Source organism: Xiphophorus hellerii, chromosome 5, assembly GCF_003331165.1.
Source record: "Xiphophorus hellerii strain 12219 chromosome 5, Xiphophorus_hellerii-4.1, whole genome shotgun sequence".
NCBI lineage: Eukaryota > Metazoa > Chordata > Actinopteri > Cyprinodontiformes > Poeciliidae > Xiphophorus > Xiphophorus hellerii.
The window spans coordinates 18,304,904-18,321,678 of NC_045676.1; the positions used below are offsets into that span (position 1 = coordinate 18,304,904).

At 37.7% G+C, this 16,775-nt stretch overlaps 1 protein-coding gene across 1 annotated transcript; it reads left to right on the forward strand.

Annotated features, from left to right (window-relative positions):
• Window positions 1-406: 406 nt before the first annotated feature.
• Window positions 407-16,690, forward strand: LOC116720816 (fibrous sheath CABYR-binding protein-like). Its single transcript, XM_032564267.1, has 7 exons — window positions 407-536; window positions 2,063-2,259; window positions 6,328-6,428; window positions 7,727-7,799; window positions 11,484-11,807; window positions 13,619-14,365; window positions 15,899-16,690. Exons 2-7 carry the CDS (start codon window positions 2,187-2,189, stop codon window positions 15,934-15,936), a joined length of 1,356 nt encoding a protein of 451 aa, XP_032420158.1. The 5' UTR covers window positions 407-536; window positions 2,063-2,186; the 3' UTR covers window positions 15,937-16,690.
• The last annotated feature ends 85 nt before the right edge of the window (window positions 16,691-16,775 follow it).

Genomic DNA, 16,775 nt, shown 5'->3' on the forward strand with positions numbered 1-16,775 from the left:
AAATCTAGAAATCTAAATATTTCTGTGAAATGCGCAATTAACGATCCGGATGGTTGATGGTGTGACGACATCCTTGTATGTTCAACATGTTCACCAAACGGGAGCAAGCTAAAAGGTTTTAGGCCGATCCAGCTGTGATTTATTTACTCTTGATAGAAAACATCTATCAGTTAACGCGTAACAATAACATGTTATTTTTATGATGCTCCTCTGACCGTTCCCCACCGCAGCATTTGATCCTGAAGGAACAAACTCCACAGCGATCACACTGCGTTCTTATGCGTGACCCCGATGTGTGTGGGGGTGTGTGTGTGTGTGGTGGAAAAAAGTGCATCACATGTGTATCTGGGATGATGTGTGTAATCGGTGATTCATAGCTGGTCACATGAGGGACACACACGGGGGAGTGTGTATGTGTGTGTGTGTCGCACTGGTGCAACATTCACCAGTCAAACGTAAGAAGTCTCACTGTGAACTCAAAGAAGACGATAACCAAAGGGACGACGGCTGGCTTTTCTGGAGAATACCATGAAACAGTAAATAGGTTTTTGCTGAAGATGCAAAATGTGTTGTTGTTTTTTTAAGTAATTTATAACAGAAAGCTTATTTCATGTCTCTTAGAAAAAACTTCAGTCTTCCTTTGGAAACTATGCTTGTTTGAGATTGTTGCACACACTCAGTATTTGAACATTTATTAGTCCATCTTCCTCAGTTGCAACCTCACATTTATGTTCAGAGGCAGGACGTCAGAGCTCTCCTTCAGTGGCGCTGCTACGCCATGATCGCGTCTAAAATCAGGAACATTGCGATTTTGCAACAACTTTGATGCCAAAGTGAGATCATTAATGCTACTCGCATTTTAAAATGACATTTTTCTTCGTTTTCATACGTTAAATGCACAAACTTAACATTCTATTTCACATGTATGTGTAGTACCTTGCAAGAGTTTTTCAGCTTGATCTTTTTCACATTTTGTCTTGTCAACTAACCTAAATGCATTTTATTAGAGCTTCATGTGAACCGACACAGCGTATGGGTTCAGAAAGATGTTGCAGAAGGTTTAAAGCAGGGCGAGGTCATCAAAACATTATTCCTACCTTTTTTTATTCCATTATCTAGAAAGGGAAAGAATATGGCACAACAAACCTTTGCTCAGTGAGATCCTATGATCATTTGTAAGCTCTTTGTAAATGTGTCTTCAGCTAAACAATGCAAACAGATAATTTCAGAACTGTAGGTTCACCAGGTCCATTATAATTGATGTAACTTGTAAACTATCTCTGTTCTGATGTTTGTCGTTGAGTAAACTCAAGACTTTTTTTTTTTTTTTTGCAAAACGTTACCAAAAAAAAACTCCCCCAAAAAACAATTACAGTCAATAGTTCTCCAAGGCTTCTGAAGGCTTTTCTACAAACCTTTTTCTTTTTTAAACTTTCATTTCATATGGTGAGTCCCATAGAGATACAACACCTATTTTTTCAAAAAATGATTTATGTAAGACATCATAAATAAAATTTGTTACAATTAAAAAAAACATTTTAAAAAGAAAAAGAAAGACAACACTTCAAATCATATGTATCAAAGTGGGCAGAATAAATAATAAAAAGCGAGAAAAGGTTTGAAAGAGAAAAAAAACAATGTCACCTCTGACTGATATTGTTGAAGCAATGATTATTTCTGGCCTGTGCGCCTCTTCTTCGCCTCCCTCCATTTGGTTTGGGCTTTGTCTCTGACATCAGTGTTTCACATCAATACTCTGGCACCGTTTGCTTCGTTATGCAACTACAGTCCGCTCCTTCCGTGCAGACGGTTTGGTCTGTAATCCGTTTGAAAAGCAGCCTGCGGGCTCTCTGAACCTTCTTACCCTCGCACATGCAGACAGATCGTAAAGTACTCATTTCCATCACTCTGCTCGGTGATTATTAAATGAGATTTAGAAATTCAGCTTAATATTATCTGCAGAAACATACATTCTTACTTCCAAGCAGATTCTTTTTTTTTCCCCCTTGTCCATTTGTAGTTCGAGATTTTCACCTGCAGAGGGCGTTCTTCTTTGTTTCAGAGGGCGTGCTGGTGTGCTCTTCATCCCCAACATTGAACAGGAGGAGAGAGCTGCTGGTCATTTATCTCCAAAGAGCGACTGGAGGCAGACGCGTCCTTCCACCTGCTGCTGAAAAGACGTCAACATGTTCTGCAGACGGGCATTGCAGGGAGTCGGGCCGCTGGCACGATGGCTTCTGAGGCCCATATCCAAGAGCAGTATGTTGTTTGTTTACCACTTTCTGGTGTTTAGTCTACTTATCAATTAGCATTGGAACTGGTGTTCTTTAAAAGAAGTCGGAGGAACAGCTTGATGTTTTCGTCATTTGGGGAAAAAGACCGGAAGTAACTTTTCAAAGTGTGATTTAAAAGAAAAAAAGATTATTACTAGCTTAAGTATCAGGGTATTATTTTTTTTTTTTAGGTTATGTTGGAAAAGAGAATCTTAGTTGGTTTTTAATGTGCAGAGTCTGAGTGAAGGAGGTGTGTCCTGGATGGGGAACACGCAGTTCTCACATGCATGACAGCTTTACAGCTAAACTCTTGAATTGTGGATAAAATGTTTCAAACCGTTTCCATACATTGGTAAATATTTGCAATTTTTTGTTAAATTGGCGTCATTTAAAAAAAATAAAATATTGTGAACTATCTGGAGTAGAATCAGTCCGAATATGGGAATCATGCAACAGTGATGGGACTTTTAACATTGTGTACCATTTAGCATGTCTCATTCCTGAATACAAGCATTTTGGAAACGTTGGAGCTGAACTGTTCTCTTGTTCTTTCAGGAGATTTTTCTGTCTTTGTAAGTGCATGCTTCCCCTGGTCGTCCTTTGCATTTGGAGTTTGAGCTTGTGGAATCTGTCCTGAGGGCGAGAGGCAGCTTTAATTTCCTCTTTCAGAAAATTCCTGCAAACCTGAATGCATCTAGGCTGGAGAAATATTATTGTGTGACTTTATGATTTAAACAAAGACAGCAGAGCTGGATGCAGGAAGCTACTGTCCTTGCAGGCTGTTTTCTGTCGCTGCCTGACGCACGTTCATTTTATACATGCAGCTTGAACCTGAGGAATCCACAGGGATTAACTGATTACCTGTATAAATAACCTGCGCATGGAGCTGATGTGTCATGGGTATTAGAGCAGGAGGAAGGACAGATGGCTACAAAAGCATCCACGGCTGGGCAATATGAGTAAACTTTACTAGGAAAGCCGTGCACAAAAATGGAAACGCTGAGCTTTAAATCCAGCAGAGCTAGAACAATAGCCATCTCAACATGCCTGCTTTTTCTCTTTTGCTAAAAGTGGAGCAAGAAAAACAAAAAAACAGCTTAGTTTTCCAATTCTTGAATCTGTTGCTCAAGTAAGATTCTCTGTTGTTTTGGTGAGTTCAAGATGGACTCTCCTTCATCTAAAATGTCACATAGATTCGGGCTGCCTGGCTTGACAAGAGCAGGAGTCTTGTCAACATGGTAACCTTAATGCTTGTGCAGCACTTCTTTGAAAAAAAAAAAACGTTTTGACCACCAAAATCAAAGCAAACTAATCAGACTTTATTTATAGAGCTCTTGTCACACAGTCAAATGGAATGAAGAGCTTTTACAGACATTCAAACAAACATGCCAACAACAATGCAGAATCGCAAAACACATAAAATAAATCAGATATTAATAATCAGAAAAAGAACAGAAAATAGACGATTACATGTAAAGGATTTTAAAATCTTAAGTGATACTTTAAACATAGAGGTAAATAATATTAAACACATGACGATCAAATTGAAAATGCAAAACAACAAAGCAAAGACAAACTCTGACATTCGGTTAAAAAAAAAAAAGTATAATTCTGAAAGTCAAAATGAAAGTCAGGCTAAAAAGAAAACATTAGCTGATCTCAAATTTGAACAATGCATCTAAGATGAGTTTTAGTTTTAATTTTAAGTACCAACCGAAAACCTTCATCACAGGAGCTGAAGAGTTTGCATGGTGAAATTAGATAATTTAAAAACTACACTTTAAAAGCAGTTCTGAAAAGCACAGATATAACCAGTGAGATGTTAATTTTCTTCTTCAACCTCCTCAGCATTCTTGTTGCTGAATTTAGTAATCACCCAACTGGGGAGAGTTGTTCTACTTAGGAGGACCAGGAAGCAGAGCAGTGCAGCAGTCTTTTCATTTTATTTTCATTTTATTTTACCTGATCTGAGTAGTTCAGAGTGTTCAGAGTCATCTGTGTGATTCTCTCTCTCTGAATGTCTGTACATTAATGCCAACTTGTGTTTTGTCAGGATTCTCCTAGCTTTAAAATACAGTAAAAAGGTGGACCAGTGGGTCATCAGAAGACACATCAATATGGAGTTGCGTGTAGTCGGCATCAAGTTCAAAAAGGCTGAAGGTTTTAATACCAAACTTAAAGGGATATTTTGGGATTTTTTACTGTGAGTCTAGTTAAAGGTTTATCCTTCGGGGTCATTTAGTATAAATCCAGATTAGCTGGTTCCAGAGGTGCAGGGGCCAAGACCAAAGTGAACTTCTACTGACTTAAAACAACTCCAATCTCAAAAACATCATTGAGAATCATGAAAATCCTACTTTAAACAGTCACATTCGCATTAGACAGGTTCGTACAAGGAAATGGAGCTTGGAGGTGGTGCGCCAGTAATGACCTTCCTGTGTGAAACTTGTTCTGAGAATAAAGCACACCCATTCCCATCGCACCAGCTTGTCTAATAACAGGTTGAGGCGACGAAAGCAGAGTCATTACACACAGATAAATGTATTGATATATGCATAAATATGTAAAACAAATGAAAGTATAATATACTGGTAGAGTAAGGGAAAATACAACAAGTAAGATCTAATCAAATGAGAAAACCTTAAATAACAATACAAAAAAATTGCGCGCAAGTTGTGAAGGCGATTGTTGTCCTCTGGAATCTTCATCATAGTCTTCATCTAAGCTGTTCTCTTTAGGGGAGTTTAGATGAAGACTGATGTTCAGCTTAGATGTTTCAGACTTCTCCCTTCTCTTTAGGGAAGAAGACTAGATTAAAAAGCTTCATAATTCATAGCGGTATTTTTCAAAAGTTTATTGTCTGCAACACTATTTGGTAAAACCAACTGATCACCTACAACCCGCCCACTGTCGATCTTCATCACTTAAGGTTGGGCTTTGTTTTTTTTAGGATCGATTTTTTCCTCACCAACCAAAACACACATCATGCAGAACATGTTCTGTTTTATTAAAAAAAATAAATAAATCAAACATCGCTGATCATTAAGACTCTTCAGTCTCTCCCTGTGGAGGATTTATGGGCACATCTTTCAGCAGAATTGACATTATTAATGTTGTATGAGTTGTAATAAAACAAAATACACTACTGGTTAGTAGAAAAAAGAAAAATTAAGCTTTTATCTGCTGATTCATCACTATTGGTGAACTCATTATATTCATTTTGTATGACATGTTAAACTTTGTTCAGATTCAGGGTTTTATAAATAGAGGAAAGTCCTAACACCCCATGTGAACCAAGAAGACGCTTCTGTCTGAGCTTCACATGCAAACTCGCCTCTCCTGAGGAAGCAATGTGCCGGTTCTTAAAATGACTTCACCCTCTGCAGCAACTGTATCCATTAATATGCTCTTTGTCTTGTTAGAGAGAGATTAGGCTCTGGCAGCGTCTGCGAGAGTCTTATCTAAGGCTTTGTCTTAGATTGCTCTTGGTGATGTTTAACAACTAAAGCAGCACAAGAACGATCCACTAAAAGGGGCTTTCAGCGGAATTACTGCGGATCCCTGAAGGGACTGTTTTATGAGCCTGAACCCGCTGGACGAATTAGAAGTTGTTTGTTTTGATGCATCAGTCAGGAAGGGTTTTACTGTTTGCCGTGGGGTTAAATTCAGGGACAGTTCTGTGTTTAGCTTGGCTGCTGCTAAATCTTTCCGTGTCCTCGGTTACAAAGAGCTGCGTTGTATAACTGGATTAAAGGATGGAGACATGGTGTAGCTGTCAGAACTTCAATGTATGATGGAGTGACTGCTTACTGATGGAGGAAATCATGTTTTCTGTAATGTCTAACATTTTCCTGTTGATTTGATTTGATTCTATGTGGTGTAGGGCTTAATAGGAGAATGGAGGTTAAAAAAAAATACTCTCTGTGTTTTTATTTAACAAGTTTTAAATTAGATATACGGTGGAAGGTGTTAAATAAATAATAATTTACCTGCTCACTTTTTTCGGTTTGTGCATTTTTCCAAACTCACTCTCTCAATATGTTGTGTTTCCCAGCTGCCCCGGTGCGACACATGGCCTTAGGCGTTCCTGGAGGATCCACCAACTTGGCGTACGTTGTTTTGTGTGGAGGAGGCCTTACCGCTGCAGTCGTCTATGTGAGCACTACAAAACTGAGCAATAACAAATGTTGTCCTCAGCCTGAGAACCAGCTGTATATTATAATAATACAAAATAAAAAAATCTCCTATTTTGAATCTGATACAGAATCTGTGAAGTGAGTTAAAGATTAGAGTGATGGCTACAAGGGGTTTCAACCTCAAAGATCTTGAGTTCATCCTGAAAGAAAAGTTGTCAAAAATACCAGTAAAAACATACAAAAAAGTTGGTCAGCAGTAAAAAGAAATGTTTGGTTGATTAAGAGGTTCACACAGATTATTTAGGGATATATAAACATTATTTGCTGTGTCATTTACTGAAATTAGATTCTACTTTTGCATCTTTCTTTCGTTTTTCACAAGATGGTTAAATTTTAGCATCACTGCATTTTATGTTTTCTCTACTCTCTAATGAATAAAACCAGTAGTCTTTTACCGAAAATTTCTAATATTGACAATAATAATAATATTGATTGTTCATCTTCATATTTATTAATATGTTTTTGTATAAACTGTTCTTTGTTTCGTTCTTTTGTCTTTTGCTTTTTAATAAAACTACTAAATGAGACGTCTCCCCTCACAACTAACCAACACAGATAACTTTCTTTCCTTCAGTCTCAGACTAAGTTACAAATGTGTGAAGTAACATGGATTATGTCACTTTTCATTTCACTTTATAAACTGTGGACTTCGATGATTTATCATTGTCGTCTTGGTGACAGAAAAACGTGCCATATCTGAATAGCTGCAACTAAAGTTTCAGTGATTTTTGTCTATATTTGTGCTCATAAAAGCTTTTTCAGATGAATTTGAATGAACAATGAAATATGACCATGGAGCTACTCAATATGTAACGTACCACTTGGTTATAAGATCCTGAACCATTAGCTATTTTGGTTGAATTAATAGCTTAGCTTGGAGCAGGAGAAATGCAGCAAGAAGTTTGCCTGATTACAAAGTAAAAAAATGCATAAAGTAATGTCACCATTCTTAGGAGATGAAACATAAAGGTTGTATTTTGGGTTGCGTGATATTTTTCTGGTGTCATCTGGAGCCAGTTAACATGCGACCAGAGTGCAGGCTGGACTCCAGACCTCACCTCAGCTTTACACACTGCTTTACACACAGACACAGAGGCTGTTGTTCATGACTGGACGCTTCAGTCATGAACATCAACAACAGAAAGTCTTGTTTCCTTGGAGAACAACAGCATGTTTCTGCTGCCTTATTTCATGATGTAGTGTGATGACTATTCTGTACTAATGTAAGATTATAATGTGCATTTCTCTCGTTCTCAGGCCTATAAAACAGTTAATGGTGATACCGAACGTTACGAGGACAGACTGGCCAACATAAGCTCCGAGGAGAAAGGTAAAAACAGCTCATTTTGTAAAAATAAAACATGCACAGTGTCCCACAAAAACAGTTTCTATGGAACCTTTCTTCTTACATTTTGTCTTAATGTTAAAGTGTTTTTGGAGATCTTATGTGACTGACCAACTCAGTTCTGAAGTGGAAGGAAATAATAAATGGGTTCAACATTTTTTTTACCAAGTCTTAAAAGTGTGGTATGCATATATATTTGTAACTTCCCTTCAACTATGGCCAGCTTTCTTCTTCCAGCTAAAGAAACACCCCCACTGCGTGCTGATTCATATTGTAAGGATGATATTCATGGTGATGTAATAGTAGTTGTCTTCCCCCATAAGCATTTCATGTTGGTTAAAGAATTTGATTTTGATCTCACATGAACAGAACGTGTCTTTGCTGTGACCTCTACAGGACTTTTGTCAAACTTCAGTGGGACTCTATTTTCCTTCCTTGTGACATAAAGTGCTTGATTAATAACAATCCTGTCATCACATATTTTCTAACAAACCTCTGAAGCCCTAGGAGAACAGCTGAATTTATACTGGTGGGTTTTGTTTAGGCTATTTATTAGACAACTTCTGAAGGCAGATGTTAGCAATGGGTTTTATTTAGGGAATGAATGGAAAAGCTCTTCACACTTTTCATATTCTTATTCAGAAAAACAGCCATTTGTAATTTTCCTTCCAGTTCACAATTATTTTAAACTTTGTGTTGGTTTGTCACTTAAAATCTAAAAAAAAAGTAGTTGCAAATGTTTTATTTATAGTGTGAAAGTAGGTCAAAAAGAAGCCTGAACATTTTCTGAAGGACCTGTAATAAATTTAACATCCTCTTGACTAAAACCGAGAGCCAGGCTGTCGCTAAGGCCACGGAGTTTTTACTTGGAATGACAATAGCTGGACCAAGACCTTAATGCTTCCCAAACGTCATTTGTGAGGAAGCTCACAGCTTGTCCTAATGGCCAAATAAGAAGGGCTACATATGAGTTTATTTACCTGGACGATAAATAGTAAATGGCTTGTACTTGTATAGCGCTTTATCAAGTCCAAAGAACCCCAAAGCACCTGTTAATATTATAGAGGTGGAGTATGAATGTGGCATTATTTTGTAAGATAAAATCAGAAATCAGAACGGAAAACACTAATGGCTCTAATCACCAAACATTAAGATCTTCTACATACCAGCAGTGAATGGAGCTAAGACTGACATCTTTGAAAGCCTCATAAGTCACAGGAACTCTGATCGCTTGCTGCACATCAGGTCCTGGTTGCAGGAACTGGAAGAGTTGCATTCACATGCTGTGGAAGAAAATAACAAAATAAACTCCTCCTGGTTTTACACTGGCCCAGTCAGCTTAGCTAACAGTGTGGTTTTTCTGTCCAATTATCTTTTCATATTTTTCCAGTTGTGCTCTTTTCGTACTTGACTTTTTTGGGTTGGACAAAGAGCTGCCTTACATCGGACCTTTCATAGCTGCTTTGATAATTGATGACTTAAAGTAATCCTCTATAGTCTACTCATTATAAGAAAATGTGATTATGTGACTAATAAATAATATCAGCGAAAGGTGAAAAAGTCATTCCAGTTTGATCAGAGGTCATTTTCTATTATAATGATACAGGACAGTCATCGGAGCTGGGTGTAAAATCTACAGTAAGTAAGAGAAGGCATTGAAGTGGTTTTGTCTACAGATACAAAAAAAACAAGTTGGATTCAGAATGAGAGTATGAACCGGAAAACTGCTAAATTGGCTATAACCAAATTATTTGAGCTAAAACCCAGTGAACTCCAAGCAGCATTCCCTATGTCTGTAACGAGTTGCACCAAATGAAGACGTCCCACGCAGTTCAGGTGCTGCACGAAGAGTAATCTCTAAATTCTCATAACTAGCTTGTTTGTGGAAAAGTACCAGGGTGTTTGATGTGAAGTGACTCTGCATCGTTGAGTGGCTGTCTAGTTAAGAAAAGAGATGCATGTTTGAATTGAAAATGAGTGCAGTGAGCCTGAAAACTTTCTGGCTGCTCCACCCAAATCTCCCACATGGTACAGTGACTCCACTCAATGGCTTCATCGTGCCTGTCTGTTTGGATTTGTGTCTGCAAGCTATTTGTCTGCTCGGCTTGCAGAAATCGTGGCCTTGTGCCCTGAGCTACTAACTAGTGCAAAACCTGATCGCTACTGGTTCAGATGTACCATGGAAAAGTTGCTTTGGAGAAATGGAAACTTTAACAATTTGGATGCTGATGTGGGAGAGTGTTTAAAGTTTTTTTTCTGTTCTCAGATCTGATAAATGGTGCAAGCATCTCATTTTTTATAGCTACAATTTAACATCTATGTTTTATATATGTCAATATATTTAGGCCCTGATGATGATTACCCTCATATACTGAACAGTTTAACAGAAGCTGCTTTGCATTTTTAGACCGATAAGACTAAAGGTGCTGACCCAAGAGAACCTCCACAGTCAAAAAGCTTTTTATGCTCAAATGATATCTCTGTTTGACCAGTTGGTTTATGGGAGGCAGTCGGTGGAAAACTACTTGACTCTAAAAGATTATACAGGGTCATGTTTATAAAAGTTTACCAGTGGAAGTTCTTTTTTCCAACTATCTAAAACACCTTGCAATGAATCCTGAAGTTAGTCAGTCTCACTGTGATCTGAGGATCCAGTTTTTATCTTCTTTCCTCAGGAAACATGAGCAATTTTGCCCAGAAGTGCCACAATTCCAGGTTTAATGTATGGTTTACATATTCACAGACAGTTCGGGTGCTGCACTAAAATGTCTGAATGCATGATTTATGTTTATACAATATTCATGCGGTTTTGTAGTTTTAAGCTGTCACATATATGAATGTTTATTTGACAAACACAAAAATGCTGTTACTGTAAAAATCGTACTCAATCATGAAAAATGTGAAAAACATTTTGCAGCTAAATTCAACTTCCTAGTAAAAGGTCAGAACCAAGAAATAACGCCGCCTTCATGGACAATAAGGATTTATGGGTTATGTAGCAACTCAATTTGAAATTTGTTGCCAGAAGTGAATTAAATTATACAACTAATGATACAAAACAAAGTTTTTCCATTCTTCAAATTTAGCTTTTGGAAGGCAAATCAGTGAAAAATATATTTTTTGGCTTGAGATTGAGCTCATAATCTTCCAGCAGGTAAAAAAAAAAACAAAAGAAAAAACAGCCAAACATTGGAACCATGAAAACATCAAAAATATTTCAATTTCTGAGTAAAATATTATGATGTCAGTATTAATGAGAAATTGTTTCGGATTAATTTTCTCTTCATAACAGTGATTCTGATAAATCAGTTGCTTTGAAGTGTTTACTTTCTTATACAGAGGAATGACACACAGGTAGGCCTAAATAGTAATCCATTAACCAGTTTACCAGTCTGCCTGTCATGGCTGTGTGTCACTGAATTAGTTTAAGTAAGCTTGAATGCTTTACTGCAGAGGCCAGTCACTTCTGTTTATCTTATGTGTTTAAGTATAGGCTGTATCTGTGGCCTTCGGTTTAATGTTAAGCAACCTCTCCATTTATTGGTACTCCTGGTCAGGAAATACAACAAATAATTTACTTTGGTCTTCTGAGACACAGATGAAACTTTTTGCTTTTTTTCAGGAACTCTTTTATTTACTTACATTTGTTCTGAACCTCTTCATCTGCAGCTGAAGTCACGTCAGAGGCTACATTGTCTCCTCCAGCTGAATCCGCCCCAGCAGAGGACGAACCGGCTCCCGGAGCTGAGATCACACCAGAACCTGTTCCCGCTTCCCCAGAACCAGTGGCTGAGACGTCAGCCGAACTCACCGCTGACGCCAGCCCAGAAGAACAAGCAGCTGCCGAGGCATCTGAGGCAGATGCCACCGAGGCTCCAGCTGAGCCAGCAGACGCAGAGGGAGCGCCTGTTGCGGAGGAAGAGACTGCTCCAGAAGTTGAACCTGAAGTTTCAGCCGTGACCCCTGCTGAGGACGCAGCAGCAGAGAGCGCTGGTATGGCGGCCGTAGAAGAAGCCCCTCCTGCTCTCCCTGCTAATGCAGAGACTCCCTCTGAAGCCCCTGAGCCTGAAGCAGTCCATGCTGCGGAGGTGGCTGCGTGAAAGTGCAAGTGCTCAGCAGGGTGCACCTAGAAAGAAGGGCTTTTAGGACGTAGATGTGTTATATTCCTGATTCCCTGGCCTGAGGGAAAAGGACTCATGAACCTCATTCTCTTACAAAAAGTAAAAGGAACATGCTCTGGTTTATTTCTGTATAGTAGTGGGTATGTTATGCACACTAGAGGTTCATCAGTCCAGTTTTTCTGAGGCTTTTTTTTCTCTTTACCTTTGCTTCCACATTCCTGAAAACCAAATAATCTGATAATGTCTTGTTTTAATGAAAATCATGGTTTGACTGTTGGGGGAGGGGGAATCATCAATGAGCAATAGAAAGAACCTCCTCGTGTTTTTATGAAAGAATATTTCATGGTGGCCTTAAGAGAGTGGCCAAAAAATCCTGCTGGCTCTTCTTTTTCAGACTACATCTAAGTAAAGTATTTTTTGCACAGCAACAAACAGGCAAAAACATAAATAAAGAATAATTAGTTTCAAATGTTTTTTTTTTTTTTGTTTCACCTTGCATTATCAAATGCTTATGTTTTTACTGTCACCCCCTCTCTGTTTTTAATGATTACACCAATTGGTTTCCATCTTATGAACCTTATCCATGTCATTCTAAAATCTTTTTGGACTTTAAACTTTTTAAGCCATTTTCTTACCTGTATCAAAGGATGCTGTAGCTCCCATTTTTCTCAATACTGTACAATGTTTATCCTTAAAAAAATCACCAATCTGTTTGGGCATTAAAAGTTGTTCTAATAAATCAATAAAGATTAAAATATCACTGGGTCAAAAGGAAATTTGAAATGCTTTAACTAATTCATAATTCCACTGGAGTTTTAAAAAATATACATTTGTACATTTTATTGACTGTTATTGAAAAAAAATAATATTTTTTTATTTTGAACAAAATTTGGTAAACATCAGCACAAGCAGAGCTGGTCCTGGACACGCAGCATGTTTGATCTCAATTCTAGCTAAAAATCATGTTTATTGATTTTTTCCTATTTGAAACTCTTTTAAAATACCCAATGGTAATATTTATAAATGAAGCTCACAGCGACATGCATCTCCGTGCATACAGTTGAAAAAAATCTATCTAAATTATTAAGATAATTAACAACTTCTTATTAAGTTATTATAGAAATAACTATATATGAGTAGTATTATGCTTGTTATGGTTTTATAGCAAACTCAAACTGCTGCGACAAACGATACTCCACAAAATACATGGAGCATGTTGAAAGATAATGTTTAATATCACCTTCAATATTTTTTTTTTACTTATTGGGCAAGAATTGTTCCTTTTCTGATGTAGAACCTCCAACAGGGCCCAAAATTGCACATATAAGCAAAACCTGAACCAGCTGCAACTGACAGATAAATGTTAGACGCCCTTCTTAGATGCTGCTTGAGCATCCTGCTTTCTAATGCCGCCCTGGGCAACTGCCCATATCTAAAACTGCAACTGGGCACAAGGAGCATGAACCAGTCTGGCAGTTTTCTATAGACCATCCAGTTATAGATACCCTGTCTTTGCAAATGTGATTATAAAATAGGTCATGTTTCATTTGGTAGAAATGTAAAATGCATGACATTGGTTGGGCTGATTTAAATCCTACATAAAATATATTGTTTGTAGCTTTAGTTCTTGTGTTTTTGTATAAAATCCTGACTGGTTCCTGCTGTCCCACAATCTGCAAACAGCTGTACAGGCCTTGGCTAGCTCCACCGCAGGGATCATCAACGCCTTCGTGGGCGAGGAGAGTCTGGGGGAAGCTCTGCACCAAATGGAAAACGATGGAAAGGAGCTGAACAACGTGAAGGAAGATCTCCAACCACATCCTCTAGAGACCACAGTGGAAACATCTATAGAGGCAGCTGTTTATATTGAAGAGCAGTTATTTGAGGTGGAAGAAGTGCCACATGGTCTAACTATTGAAGAACTATCTGCTGACCGGATTCCAGCAGCTGACGCAGAGCAGGAGGAAGAGGAGAAGGAAAGAGCTGTTTCACTTCCTAAGGAAATTGCTGAGGCTGAAGAAAACACTGCGATCCCCGACTCTCCTTCGGAGGAAACCGTCTCCTCTCCTGAAGACTCTTTCTCCTCTGATGAGGCTTCGTCTGCTGAGGAGGAGGCCACCGTCACTGCAGAGGCAACACCACAGGAGGAGGAGACTAAATCTGAGCAGATCCCTCTGGGGACAGTTGGTGAGACGACTCAGCTGGCAGCCGCCTCCACCGAGCCAAGCCTAGAAGTTCTTTCAAACACAGAACCAGAACCTCCATCACCTGTGGCTCCAGCGGACAAGGAGGAACCCTGCCACAGCTGCCACTCTTCTCCATCCTCCAGCAAGGAAGCGGCGCCACCTGCTGCTCTGGGAGAGGATCTGCTCGACATGGACATCGCACAAGAAGCAAAGGAGTCCTTTGACAAACCGCTGGCAAAACAAAGTAAGAACACCGAGCTGCTGTTTGTTTGCATTTGATTCAGCCTTACATGTAAGAACCCCTACGCGACTCTGTTCAACCTGAAGGAAGGCCGACAACAAAGTGTAATCCTCCACCTTAAAGGGCAAAAGAATAAAAAATGGCAGTGAAAACAATAACAAAAAGTAATCTAAACACAAAAAACACATTTACACAATTGGTTGTAGAACAATAATGACACTTTTCTAATAATTATAATTAACGAAAAACAAAGTGTGCACATAATAACTATACAAGTAATTGTAGATAATTTTGTGCTGTAAAAAAAAGAAATGCATTAAGTTACTGCCTTAAATGATCCATGTATGGGCTAACAATCAACTGGACATCTGTTACTAATAAAGTGGCCAGTGAGTGGATGAAAATGACTCCATTTTAATTTAATTTGGAGTCAGAATCATCTTTATCCTGTCAACAGAGCTAGTCGTGTGAGAATGGCTATGACTGATGACATTTAAAGGAGATTAACTTAAATTTTGTTCCATCTGCCTTTACACATCTGGAAGTCTAACCGGAAAAAACAAGGATTACTTTATCTCCTTAAAACTTCAGACATTTCTAGTTTTATGGCTTGCAGTTTCCAGTTTTCTTTACATTCTTTACTACACTAAAAAATATATCAGCACTGTTCTGTGTTAATTTAGTTATACACCTATACCACTTTATTATCTGTGCAATTAATTTTTATGGTTAATTAACTTGTTTGAAAGTTGTAATATGTAGACTGTGGATTAATAAGACAGTAGATATTTACTTGCTTGGATCTCCCAACAAGGTCCAATACATCTTTGTTCTTAATGCATAAAAAAGAGAAATGCATAACAAAACATATAGCTGCATCTCAAAAAATATAATATGTATCTAAAAGGTTCAATATTTTTGTACCTCGTGTCAAAAAGTGGAATCATGTGGAAGGAAAAATTATGGAAGGAAAAAATAAACCAGGTTGTAGATTGTTGTCTAGCAACATCCATTCAAGGATTTGGGGGAGCTACACAAGGCCAAGAGGCCCAATATTAAATAAATAACACATCATTAAATCATTAATTAAAAGTATTATAGAATATATAAATTCTTAATTAAATGTTTAAATAGTTAATTTAATAAACAATTTATTAAATATCTCTTAAAATGATTAAAATACAAACTTATAATAGCTGATGCAAATAATTAATTAAACGTGTATTTAATTATTTCATGGATCCTGTTCCTGCGCATCAACATAAAAATAATTTTATCTGTAAGACACACCAGTCAAAGCTGGAGTTTCATTATGTAAGCCTTAATCAGAACTACAATAAAATACATTAAATATTTTTACTCCATGTGTACTGAATGTAGTTTCACTTTCTGAAAGGAGTGACAAAAATTTTTCTGCTTTTTCAGGATACTAAACTGATTAACTGATTAAGCTACTTTTTCCCTATAGTGAAAAACAATGCATACAAGTGTCGTGCTTCCACCTCACATCTTCTTTTTTGTGTTTGCTTGTTTTAGCCATTGAGAATGGAGTTGCGGTGACAGCCATGTCGTGACAGAAAGTTTGCCTTCCTCAATCAAACCTGGGCGGCAGAAGACACCAACAAAAGAAGAGGAGGTCACACTCTGAGGCGTTGTCTTTATTAGCAGGTGTTATTATAGCTTTTGTCCACTAGGTGTCAGTAATGCAAAACCTTCTAAGAGTTTTTAGGGAGTGAAAGTCTTTGATATTGTAATAAACCATAGCCTTAGATATTTCAGATTTGCATCACTGCTGCCCATACACCCAAGTATTTTGCAGTATTTAATTTTAAAGCTTTAAAATTAGAAAGTCACGTGCTGTTAGAGATATAAAACTTTAATGTTTCAAGAAAAATGCCCATATTTTGACGCACACTTCTTTTTCTTTTTTTTTTTAAATTGTATTGTTTATTTTCAGATGTTGCCCTGTTCATCAATCAGATATAGTGACGGAAATCTGTGTGTCCTCCAAATTTAACAGAGCTGTTAAAACAAAAACTTAATAACGAGGATAACCATCTACCTTCTCTTTGTCTGTAATTTTGAGTGTAACTAAAGACTATATAAAAGAAAAAAAAAATGACTGTCCAGGCTGGGACAACATTTTGAGGCAAGCATTGCACATCATATAAAGGAAGACATTAAGAAAAATAATGATTGTAGATGGGATGTTTATATGTTTTTTGAACTCTGCATGACTGGGACATAATGAGGAATGTACTTGACAAGCAAACGATAGCGGTGTCGTCATACCATACTCATATTTCAAATAAAGTGGTGGACAATCTTGCTTTTTCTTTTTCAACATTCATTTGCTGTTCATATTTGTATTTGTTTGAACACCTGAACGAACGTGTCACCTTCAGAGCTCCAC